We start from the raw sequence: 12992 nt of genomic DNA on the forward strand, positions 1-12992 counted from the left end.
AGGAAAAGTCTTATTTTTTTTAATTAGGAAATTAGTTCGCTGGTTTTCCCCATTATTGGTTTGTGGATACTCATGTGACTTTTCGTTATAATTGCATACTACTTCATTGGTCTATTAGATTTAATTTTTAAAACCAAGATTTAAACTTCAGTTCGGGCTAGTATAAAGTTATTCAGTTTTACTGTCTAAAATTTGCCTAAACTTTTTCCGGAGAGAAGTGAGAGTGCATTCGCTTCACGTCATAACACAAACTTTTACACTATAAATATTTCCTACCTAGGGTCATCATCCTCGTTTCGTACATCGTTAAAAAAACTAAATTAATTTTCAAACTACAATTAAAGTCAGTGGTGCCTATCTAAGTTTGAACTAAGATTTAAGCATTCTAACTATTAAGCCATTTTTGCTCATTATGTTTTATTTGAGACATAATTTAAAGAATAAGTACAAGTTTTTAGATTAGATAAAACGGTAATAACATTAGTTTTTATCGTTTATTGTTCTCCTAAATTTAGTTCAACGTCCGAATGCCTTTAGCTAAACTCTTTTACCAATAACAGGTCATTTGTCATTTAGATACTTAAACTACCAAGCTTCGCTCGGGTAGAATAAGGGTTTCGCCTCCGCCTATTTCTGAAAACCGCATAAATATCACGGACCATATAGGTACATTAGTACTGTAAGAAATCTGAATCATGCCTCATAACATCAATATGCCACTAAGATTTTAGGTCTGTAGTAAAACTAGTTCAATAAGACTTCAAATACAATAGAAACAACGATACCAAGTGTGGGTGGGCTTGCTCAAGCAAGTGCCAGCATTGTAGCAATATCAACAGAAGACTTTATTATTCTTTGTATAATTACAAGTTTAGGAATAGTTTAGTTATAGATTATTGTAAGTCTATTAATGATTTTATACTATCTATTTTAAATTCACATTTTTATCAATTTTTTTATGTAATTATATCAATAGAAAAATCTATATGATGACTATCATCGCGTAACGCGGTAGAAAAGGCTTCTAAATACTGAGGCTGTTAAATAGACATAATTACCATTTTTATTTTTATGAACGATACTTACATATAGACGTGTATACAAAATTTATGACAATATTTTTGACTTTTACTCTAGCGAGGTAAAAGAGCCGCCGGGATGGTAGTAAACAACAATAAACAATTCTAACAATGTAAACAATTTAAGACGCCAGAGTCCTGGAAGAGTCCTCGAAGGACTTCAGAGGTAACAGAGCGTCTAAACTCAAAGTGGTGGAGATTTAGATCTCGATTTAGTGAGGAGAGAAAGTTACTAAGTCTCCCTGCCATTGGCAACTAATCGATTGACCATGCATGAGCTGACATTCGCGATCTACAATACATTAACTTCTAACACGGAACCTTGCCCCAACGGGATTCCAAAGAAGGTTTTTGACATTAGCTTAGGTTTTAGATACTTCTAAAGGCTGTGATGACTGTTCAACGGCTGCCTCCGTACTGCCAAGTTCTCCAAAGAATTTGTAAGGAGATAAATTGCTTTTATTTAAGAAGGATAGCGAAACCTTTATGCATACTGTCCCAAATCCTCGCTGGTAATTTTTTTCGAGCGTAACATCACTTTATCTCTGTTTCATTTGCCATGTATTGCAGCCCCTGACCTGGCTGAGCTTGTTTAATTTACGATAAGGCCGTTTGAGACACGACTGTCGGAGCAAGCAGTGACCGGAATGGTGTGATTGACATTGGTGACAAGTCTTAGCATCGGCATGCATTCAACGTTTCCTCGAGGCGCTATTGGGGTCGCCTTTACTGTGTTTACTCCCGTGAAGTAAGACAATTAAAAAAGACCCGAGGTCCTACAGTGATCCGTTTTGGGACATCTGTAGAGGAACCTCGAGGACCGTATAAAAAAAGTATCCTTCTTCTACGAGACCGTGATCATCCAGAGGATGGGGAAGTGGATATGCGGTAGAACCAATATTTCTCTGCAATGCCCACAAAGGTGTTGTAAGTCAATGGTTGGTACCTAACAACAAAGACTTTCATAAAGCGCTCTCACCAATATGACGACGATACTGATTGAATCCTTAAAATTCAATTATGAATGAAGATCAGGTAGCTGTCGTGAGCTATCGTCAGATAAGCAATTGCGAATAAGAGATTCTAATCAATAAATCAGTTTTAGCATTTCATACTTTTTATCATATGCTCGTATCTGATAATATCACTTAATTTAATTCTTAGAAATATTTTTTTAATCACTGAAGTAATAAGATTATGTTTTCATATATATAACACTGAAGTTTTTGTTTTTTTATGTATTTGTTATTTGACAGTGTTAAGTGCGCTTGTGACAAAGAATTGGTGTTTATAAAAAAATTATGAAAGGTACTACTTTTTATTACCTATTTGATATAATTTTAAAATAATTGCCTAACAATGGACATTTTAAACCAAGGGTCTAATAAGATGAAATATTGCATAGGAATTCCTTATCGAACGTATGTAGATAAGCGTTGTGCGTGGATTTTTCAAAATTCAACATCGAAGAGGGTTTAAGGGATGAAGGTTTCTGTGGAAGTTAGTCAGTTTTTATGTATAAAATGTTTATAAAATATAAGAACTTCTTTACTTAAATGAGGAATTAAAGTTTGTATAGTTGTTCTTCCTACATATATATAAAAACTTTAAATTTGAATATTAAGTTACCTCTAAACGGTATAAATATTAAATAATTATTTTTACATTCTGAAACTAAAGTCTTTTTAAACACTTACATTTCTTTTAATTCATAAATTTTTAATTATGTAACAGTAACTTAACAACGTTTTGTGTACAAAATAAAAATGCGTGACAAAACAATAATATTATACAAGAATTCAAAACTTTACAGTTACAACAGTACCCGTATAAAGCAGAGTTAGTAAATATTGTTTGATTAATATTTGACCTAAATAAGCATACTAAATCTCACGTAATTATTTAATTAATAGAAGGCCAAGAAGTTATTTATATTGTCATTCAGTTTCAGACAAAGAAGCTCAAATAACCTGTTTATTCATATAATTATGACAAATATCGTTAAGAAAGAATACTATAAGTTTTCATTATGAATATAAAATAAGCGTTTCGAATATAAAGTTGCTGAATTTGAAAAATATAATAAACTTGTTCATAAGTAATTAAGTCGAATATTTAAACTATAAATGAATAAATAATATAAAGGAACATTTACTTTGTATCTCTACTCTATTTTGACGTGTTAGTATCGTGTCTCCAAATAAATTAACCGTTTTCATTCCAAGAATAAATTGTAAAAAATAGACTCATAAAAATATCTCGCAAAATAAGAAAAAGTGATATACGTAAGCCATAATAAATAAAACTCCATTGAAGTTGTGATTAAACTAATTCAGCTTTAAATAAAACTCAAAAAGGTAAAACTAAATTATTTTAAATCAATTTTAATTTATAAACTGTACGTTTTTCTAATTTTCAGTCGCAGCCTTACTGCTGGTCTGCGCAATCAGTTTAGCTCAAGGAAACGATATTGAGCTAAATGAGAATGGCTGTCCGATAGACCACAAAATTGAAAAACTCTATCCACACGAAAATTGCAACAAATTTTATCAATGCACCCACGGAGATCTTGTCGAAAAAAAGTGTGCCTCGAACCTATTTTTTGATGTTGAAAAACAAGAATGTGATTGGTCTGAAACAGTAGATTGTGGTGATAGGGTTGTTCCAGACGAAAACGAAGATGAAGATTGTGATGAAAATGAAAGTGAGAATAATGACAACAATGGTAGTTGTAATTGCAACCCAGCCGAAGCGCCAAATATCTGTGCTCGCGAAGGTTCCGACGGAGTATTAATTGCTCACGAAAACTGCAATCAGTTCTACAAATGCTTCAATGGCAAACCAGTGACCATAAGTTGTGCTGGCAATCTTCTCTATAATCCCCACAAAAGAATATGTGATTGGCCCGAGAATGTTGATTGTGGAGACAGAATAATTACAGAATGTGATGAAAATGACAACGGTGGCGGTGATAGTGGTGGTGGTGGCGGAGATGGAGAAGCTGGTGATGGCGATAGTGATGACAATAATGGAACTTGCAACTGCAACCCCGGTGAAGCCCCTTCGATTTGCGGTCAGGATGGTTCCGACGGAGTTTTAATCGCACACGAAAACTGCAACCAATTCTACAAATGCTTCAATGGCAAACCCGTTACACTGAACTGTCCCGGAAATCTTCTCTACAACCCTCACAAGAGACTGTGTGACTGGCCCGAGAATGTTGATTGTGGAGACAGGGTAATTCCAGAATGTGATGACAATGATAACGGTTCCGGCGGAGGTGGCGGAGGCGGCGGAGGCGGCGGAGGCGGGAGTGGAGGAGGCGGAGGCGGCGGAGGCGGCGGAGGCGGCAGTGGAGGAGGCGGAGGTGGCGGTAGTGATAACAATAATGGAACTTGCAACTGCAACCCCGGTGAAGCCCCTTCGATTTGCGGTCAGGATGGTTCTGACGGAGTTTTAATCGCACATGAAAACTGCAACCAATTCTACAAATGCTTCAATGGCAAACCCGTTACAATGGACTGCCCCGGCAACCTTCTCTACAACCCTCACAAGAGACTGTGTGACTGGCCCGAGAATGTTGATTGTGGAGACAGGGTAATTCCAGAATGTGATGACAATGATAACGGTTCCGGCGGCGGCGGCGGAGGCGGCGGAGGTGGCGGAGGCGGCGGAGGCGGCGGAGGCGGCGGAGGCGGCGGAGGCGGCGGAGGCGGCGGAGGCGGCGGAGGCGGCAGTGGAGGAGGCGGAGGTGGCGGTAGTGATAACAATAATGGAACTTGCAACTGCAACCCCGGTGAAGCCCCTTCGATTTGCGGTCAGGATGGTTCTGACGGAGTTTTAATCGCACATGAAAACTGCAACCAATTCTACAAATGCTTCAATGGCAAACCCGTTACAATGGACTGCCCCGGCAACCTTCTCTACAACCCTCACAAGAGACTGTGTGACTGGCCCGAGAATGTTGATTGTGGAGACAGGGTAATTCCAGAATGTGATGACAATGATAACGGTTCCGGCGGCGGCGGCGGAGGCAGCGGAGGCGGTGGAGGCGGCGGAGGCGGCGGAGGCGGCGGAGGCGGCAGTGGAGGAGGCGGAGGTGACGGTAGTGATAACAATAATGGAACTTGCAACTGCAACCCCGGTGAAGCCCCTTCGATTTGCGGTCAGGATGGTTCTGACGGAGTTTTAATCGCACATGAAAACTGCAACCAATTCTACAAATGCTTCAATGGCAAACCCGTTACAATGGACTGCCCCGGCAACCTTCTCTACAACCCTCACAAGAGACTGTGTGATTGGCCCGAGAATGTTGATTGTGGAGACAGGGTAATTCCAGAATGTGATGACAATGATAACGGTTCCGGCGGCGGCGGTGGAGGCGGCGGAGGCGGCGGAGGCGGCAGTGGAGGAGGCGGAGGTGGCGGTAGTGATAACAATAATGGAACTTGCAACTGCAACCCCGGTGAAGCCCCTTCGATTTGCGGTCAGGATGGTTCTGACGGAGTTTTAATCGCACATGAAAACTGCAACCAATTCTACAAATGCTTCAATGGCAAACCCGTTACAATGGACTGCCCCGGGAACCTTCTCTACAACCCTCACAAGAGACTGTGTGACTGGCCCGAGAATGTTGATTGTGGAGACAGGGTAATTCCAGAATGTGATGACGATGATAACGGTGCTGGCGGCGGCGGAGGCGGCGGCGGCAGTGGAGGAGGTGGTGGAGGAGGCGGAGGTGGCGGAGGCGGCGGAGGCGGCGAAGGCGGCGGAGGCGGCAGTGGAGGAGGCGGAGGTGGCGGTAGTGATAACAATAATGGAACTTGCAACTGCAACCCCGGTGAAGCCCCTTCGATTTGCGGTCAGGATGGTTCTGACGGAGTTTTAATCGCACATGAAAACTGCAACCAATTCTACAAATGCTTCAATGGCAAACCCGTTACAATGGACTGCCCCGGCAACCTTCTCTACAACCCTCACAAGAGACTGTGTGACTGGCCCGAGAATGTTGATTGTGGAGACAGGGTAATTCCAGAATGTGATGACGATGATAACGGTGCTGGCGGCGGCGGCGGAGGTGGCGGAGGCGGCGGAGGCGGCGGAGGCGGCAGTGGAGGAGGCGGAGGTGGAGGAGGCGGCGGAGGCGGCGGAGGCGGCGGAGGCGGCGGAGGCGGCGGAGGCGGCGGAGGCGGCGGAGGCGGCAGTGGAGGAGGCGGAGGTGGCGGTAGTGATAACAATAATGGAACTTGCAACTGCAACCCCGGTGAAGCCCCTTCGATTTGCGGTCAGGATGGTTCTGACGGAGTTTTAATCGCACATGAAAACTGCAACCAATTCTACAAATGCTTCAATGGCAAACCCGTTACAATGGACTGCCCCGGCAACCTTCTCTACAACCCTCACAAGAGACTGTGTGATTGGCCCGAGAATGTTGATTGTGGAGACAGGGTAATTCCAGAATGTGATGACAATGATAACGGTTCCGGCGGCGGCGGCGGAGGCGGCGGAGGTGGCGGAGGCGGCGGAGGCGGCGGAGGCGGCGGAGGCGGCGGAGGCGGCGGAGGTGGCAGTGGAGGAGGCGGAGGTGGAGGAGGCGGTGGAGGCGGCGGAGGCGGCGGAGGCGGCAGTGGAGGAGGCGGAGGTGGCGGTAGTGATAACAATAATGGAACTTGCAACTGCAACCCCGGTGAAGCCCCTTCGATTTGCGGTCAGGATGGTTCTGACGGAGTTTTAATCGCACATGAAAACTGCAACCAATTCTACAAATGCTTCAATGGCAAACCCGTTACAATGGACTGCCCCGGCAACCTTCTCTACAACCCTCACAAGAGACTGTGTGATTGGCCCGAGAATGTTGATTGTGGAGACAGGGTAATTCCAGAATGTGATGACAATGATAACGGTTCCGGCGGCGGCGGCGGAGGCGGCGGAGGTGGCGGAGGCGGCGGAGGCGGCGGAGGCGGCGGAGGCGGCGGAGGCGGCGGAGGTGGCAGTGGAGGAGGCGGAGGTGGAGGAGGCGGTGGAGGCGGCGGAGGCGGCGGAGGCGGCAGTGGAGGAGGCGGAGGTGGCGGTAGTGATAACAATAATGGAACTTGCAACTGCGACCCCGGTGAAGCCCCTTCGATTTGCGGTCAGGATGGTTCTGACGGAGTTTTAATCGCACATGAAAACTGCAACCAATTCTACAAATGCTTCAATGGCAAACCCGTTACAATGGACTGCCCCGGCAACCTTCTCTACAACCCTCACAAGAGACTGTGTGATTGGCCCGAGAATGTTGATTGTGGAGATAGAGTAATTCCAGAATGTGATGACGATGATAACGGTGCTGGCGGCGGCGGAGGCGGCGGCGGCAGTGGAGGAGGTGGTGGAGGAGGCGGAGGTGGAGGAAGCGGTGGTGGAGGAGGCGGAGCTGGTGATGGCGGAAGTGATGACAATAATGGAACTTGCAACTGCAACCCCGGTGAAGCTCCTGCGATTTGCGGTCAGGATGGTTCCGACGGAGTTTTAATCGCACATGAAAACTGCAACCAATTCTACATATGCTCCAATGGCAAACCCGTTACAATGGACTGCCCCGGCAACCTTCTCTACAACCCTCACAAGAGACTGTGTGATTGGCCCGAGAATGTTGATTGTGGAGACAGGGTAATTCCAGAATGTGATGACAATGATAACGGTTCCGGCGGCGGCGGCGGAGGCGGCGGAGGTGGCGGAGGCGGCGGAAGCGGCGGAGGCGGCGGAGGCGGCGGAGGCGGCGGAGGCGGCAGTGGAGGAGGCGGAGGTGGCGGTAGTGATAACAATAATGGAACTTGCAACTGCAACCCCGGTGAAGCCCCTTCGATTTGCGGTCAGGATGGTTCTGACGGAGTTTTAATCGCACATGAAAACTGCAACCAATTCTACAAATGCTTCAATGGCAAACCCGTTACAATGGACTGCCCCGGCAACCTTCTCTACAACCCTCACAAGAGACTGTGTGATTGGCCCGAGAATGTTGATTGTGGAGATAGAGTAATTCCAGAATGTGATGACAATGATAACGGTGCTGGCGGCGGCGGAGGCGGCGGCGGCAGTGGAGGAGGTGGTGGAGGAGGCGGAGGTGGAGGAAGCGGTGGTGGAGGAGGCGGAGCTGGTGATGGCGGAAGTGATGACAATAATGGAACTTGCAACTGCAACCCCGGTGAAGCTCCTGCGATTTGCGGTCAGGATGGTTCCGACGGAGTTTTAATCGCACATGAAAACTGCAACCAATTCTACATATGCTCCAATGGCAAACCCGTTACAATGGACTGCCCCGGCAACCTTCTCTACAACCCTCACAAGAGACTGTGTGATTGGCCCGAGAATGTTGATTGTGGAGATAGAGTAATTCCAGAATGTGATGACAATGATAACGGTTCCGGCGGCGGCGGCGGAGGTGGCGGAGGCGGCGGAGGCGGCGGAGGCGGCGGAGGCGGCGGAGGCGGCGGAGGCGGCGGAGGCGGCAGTGGAGGAGGCGGAGGTGGCGGTAGTGATAACAATAATGGAACTTGCAACTGCAACCCCGGTGAAGCACCTTCGATTTGCGGTCAGGATGATTCTGACGGAGTTTTAATCGCACATGAAAACTGCAACCAATTCTACAAATGCTTTAATGGCAAACCCGTTACAATGGACTGTCCCGGCAACCTTCTCTACAACCCTCACAAGAGACTGTGTGACTGGCCCGAGAATGTTGATTGTGGAGACAGGGTAATTCCAGAATGTGATGACAATGATAACGGTTCCGGTGGCGGCGGCGGAGGTGGCGGAGGCGGCGGAGGCGGCGGAGGCGGCGGAGGCGGCGGAGGCGGCAGTGGAGGAGGCGGAGGTGGCGGTAGTGATAACAATAATGGAACTTGCAACTGCAACCCCGGTGAAGCCCCTTCGATTTGCGGTCAGGATGGTTCTGACGGAGTTTTAATCGCACATGAAAACTGCAACCAATTCTATAAATGCTTCAATGGCAAACCCGTTACAATGGACTGTCCCGGCAACCTTCTCTACAACCCTCACAAGAGACTGTGTGACTGGCCCGAGAATGTTGATTGTGGAGACAGGGTAATTCCAGAATGTGATGACAATGATAACGGTTCCGGCGGCGGCGGCGGAGGCGGCGGAGGCGGCGGAGGCGGCGGAGGCGGCGGAGGCGGCGGAGGCGGCGGAGGCGGCGGAGGCGGCAGTGGAGGAGGCGGAGGTGGCGGTAGTGATAACAATAATGGAACTTGCAACTGCAACCCCGGTGAAGCCCCTTCGATATGCGGTCAGGATGGTTCTGACGGAGTTTTAATTGCACATGAAAACTGCAACCAATTCTACAAATGCTTCAATGGCAAACCCGTTACAATGGACTGCCCCGGCAACCTTCTCTACAACCCTCACAAGAGACTGTGTGACTGGCCCGAGAATGTTGATTGTGGAGACAGGGTAATTCCAGAATGTGATGACAATGATAACGGTTCCGGCGGCGGAGGCGGCAGTGGAGGAGGCGGAGGTGGCGGTAGTGATAACAATAATGGAACTTGCAACTGCAACCCCGGTGAAGCCCCTTCGATTTGCGGTCAGGATGGTTCTGACGGAGTTTTAATCGCACATGAAAACTGCAACCAATTCTATAAATGCTTTAATGGTAAACCCGTTACACTGAACTGTTCCGGCGACCTTCTCTACAACCCTCACAAGAGACTATGTGATTGGCCCGAGAATGTAGATTGTGGAGACAGAGTAATTCCAGAATGTGATGACAATGACAACGGTGCCGGCGACGGCGGCGATGGAGGTGGTGGAGGTGGTGATGTTGGTGGTGATGGTGGTGATAGTGGAGCTGGTGATGGTGGTAGTGATGACAACGATGGAACTTGCAACTGCAACCCCGGTGAAGCACCTTCGATTTGCGGTCAGGATGGGTCTGAAGGAGTTTTAGTTGCTCACGAAAACTGCAATAAATTCTACTTATGTTCCAATGGAAAACCCGTCACAATGGACTGTCCCGGCAACCTTCTTTACAACCCTCACAAGAGACTATGTGATTGGCCCGAGAATGTTGATTGTGAAGACAGAGTAATCTCAGAATGTGATGACAATGATAATGATGCCGACGATGGCGTTGGAGGTGGTGGAAGCGGCGGAGATGATGGAGCTGGTGATGGCGGTAGTGATGAAAATGATGGAACTTGCAACTGCAATCCCGGTGAAGCACCTGCTATTTGCAGTCAGGATGGTTCTGACGGAGTGTTAGTCGCACACGAAAACTGCAACCAGTTCTACCTATGTTCAAATGGAAATCCAGTTACGCAAAGCTGCCCGGGCAACCTTCTCTACAATCCTTACAGAAGCGTATGTGATTGGCCAGAAAATGTTGATTGTGGAGATAGAGTTATTCCAGAAGTTGAAGAAAATGACAACGATAACGAAAACGGTGGAGGTGACGCCGGCGGTGATGGTGGTAATGAAGGCGACAATGACGGCGAGGATGACAATGACGGAACTTGCAACTGCAATCCCGGCGAAGCACCTGCGATTTGTGGTCAGGATGGTTCTGACGGAATTTTAGTTGCACACGAAAACTGTACCCAGTTCTACTTATGTTCCAATGGAAAACCCGTTTCATTGAGTTGTCCTGAAAACCTTCTTTACGATCCTTTTAAACAAATTTGCGATTGGCCAGAAAATGTGAATTGCGGAGATAGAGTAATTCCAGACTTGATAGAAAATGATAATAATGAGGATACTTGCAACTGCAATCCTCGCGTAGCAAAAAAAATATGCGAAGGAGCCAACTCTGATGGAGCTTTAATAGCTCATGAACTTTGTCATCAATTTTATAAATGTTCTTTCGGATCGCCAATAGCACTTTCTTGTCCTGTGGGTCTATATTACAATCCCTATAAAGAAATATGTGATTGGCCTCTAAACGTCGAATGTGGAGATAGGATAGAGACGTTAAGTGTCTCCCTAAATAAGCATTTGGACGCAGGTAGATTAAGACCTATACGTTTTTAAATGAATAAAAACCATGGAATGAATATGAATAGCGCAAAATGAAGTTTGCAAGTCGTTACGTTTACTTATGGAGCAAGCCATCTATATATTTAATTTGTCATTGCTCACTAGTACAATTAAAATCTATGTTATTTAATGTTTGGCTCTAGTCAATCGGTTTATTTGGAAAAAACTCAAAAATTGTAATTATTTAAAATAAACGATTAAAGCATATTTACTATTTTTTTATATTATTTTTTTCATAGAACTATGTGTACATTGATTTATAATATTTCATTATTAAAGAACCATTAGACACATTGGGATATTTTCATGAACTACAACTAAGTATGATGCGAAATTATACATTAAAATTATTCAAACATTATGAAATTTTCATGTCATACAATGTGTTCATTTCATTCTATTAAATACGATATCGTGCTGTGGTAAAATAATATCACACTTATTCATGAACCCTTAGAGATGAACTATATGTGTCTATTAGTTGAAGCAGAGGTTATAATTAATAAGCCTGAGACTTTCAGTTATCAAAATAATTGTTGAGCAGAACAGTGAGGTTGTTCAATCCAAATTAATGAAAGTTAAAAATAAATATAATTCTAATTAAACACAAACAAGTGTATCCGTGCAAAATGCAATGTAGAAAACATAAATAGTTGTAAAGAATATCTTACTGTGGAAATAACTAAAATACACAAGGCGATCGGTATACACATCAGTAAAAATTCTAATCTTTTTCACCGCATAGGCTGCAGACCTGAGTATATTCACCAATTTATTTATATATCCCCATTGGACCTTCATTGAGTCTATTGTCATACCTAGGAACTCCGTTCTAAAACATCTAATGCTTCTCCGTATAAAAATACACTGGTTTTGAACATCTCAGATTGGGAATAGTGAAATTAATAGATTTTGTCTTTTTACTATTTCACATTAAATTAATTATTAACACGAAAGCAATGTACTATTTCAGAGAGCGTATTGTTCACATCGTCATGTATTGAAAATTTTAAAAATTAAGAAGTATCGTCAGCAACAATACTATCACGAGATTATCACTTAAGATATGTGGCAGGTCAATTGATATAAACAAGGAACAGAAATAGACCAAAAATTGATCCTTGAGAGACCCCTACAGCAACTGGAGCCCGGGAAGATCTTTTTCCATTTACATCAACCTTCTGAATCCGATTGCTTATATACGAAATAAAAGCCGTTTTATTCAATAAATACGTATTAATTTTTAATAGACCTATATATATCTACATATAGGTCAGCTTCCTAACCAATGTTTCGTGTTGCACACAATCAAAGGCCTTAGATAAATCATCATAACATCCCTTAGGCATCTTGTGACTCCTCCCGGGCCCTGTAAATATTTTTAACGAGCTCAACATCAGCGTCACTTGTCAATTGATGTCTCAGATGTCTCTTTATTTGCAATTTGTGTTAGATTCATTATTGTTTGCTTGAAGTAATGGAAATATTTAATCATTATTAATTGTAAGCATTAGTAAATTATATATATTTAAGCTTAACCCGCTTCTGATTCCTAATAATATATGTGCTTATTTAAATCTTATCTTATATGACAGCCTCGTGTATCTTGTTTTCTCGACCAATTAGGGTGATGTCCGACAAAATTTCCTGCAGTTCTCTTGAACTTAGAGAAAAATCCATTCCAGCCCTGAGAAGAGGTGATAACTATTGGGGAGTATATACTATATATACACTATGTTTCAATGTCCCCCAATTAAATGTATGTATATACATCGCTATTATTCAATTCCTGGTTTTGAAATATTCAAAGATTTTCGGTGAGCTTCGCTCTCGCCACTTTCGCTGTTTGCGTTTTTAGCATTCTTTAGTTTTTTTTTTTTTTGT

General features: G+C 44.3%; 1 protein-coding gene across 1 annotated transcript; it reads left to right on the forward strand.

The window, feature by feature from the left end:
• Nucleotides 1-2307: 2307 nt before the first annotated feature.
• On the forward strand, nucleotides 2308-11315 carry LOC124534976 (uncharacterized PE-PGRS family protein PE_PGRS54-like). Its single transcript, XM_047111008.1, has 6 exons — nucleotides 2308-2387; nucleotides 3499-6588; nucleotides 6691-7011; nucleotides 7114-7788; nucleotides 7834-8499; nucleotides 8545-11315. Exons 1-6 carry the CDS (start codon nucleotides 2381-2383, stop codon nucleotides 11100-11102), a joined length of 7317 nt encoding a protein of 2438 aa, XP_046966964.1. The 5' UTR covers nucleotides 2308-2380; the 3' UTR covers nucleotides 11103-11315.
• Nucleotides 11316-12992: the final 1677 nt, after the last annotated feature.

The sequence above is a fragment of the Vanessa cardui genome, chromosome 13 (genome assembly GCF_905220365.1).
Source record: "Vanessa cardui chromosome 13, ilVanCard2.1, whole genome shotgun sequence".
Classification (NCBI taxonomy): domain Eukaryota; kingdom Metazoa; phylum Arthropoda; class Insecta; order Lepidoptera; family Nymphalidae; genus Vanessa; species Vanessa cardui.

Bases quoted from the DNA above. Each gene is read 5' to 3' on its own strand.
- LOC124534976 (XM_047111008.1), top strand. The intron at 7,789-7,833 runs GTGGCGGAGGCG...GAGGCGGCGGAG, and splicing joins CGGCGGCGGAGGCGGCGGAG to GCGGCGGAGGCGGCAGTGGA. The intron at 8,500-8,544 runs GTGGCGGAGGCG...GAGGCGGCGGAG, and splicing joins TTCCGGCGGCGGCGGCGGAG to GCGGCGGAGGCGGCGGAGGC.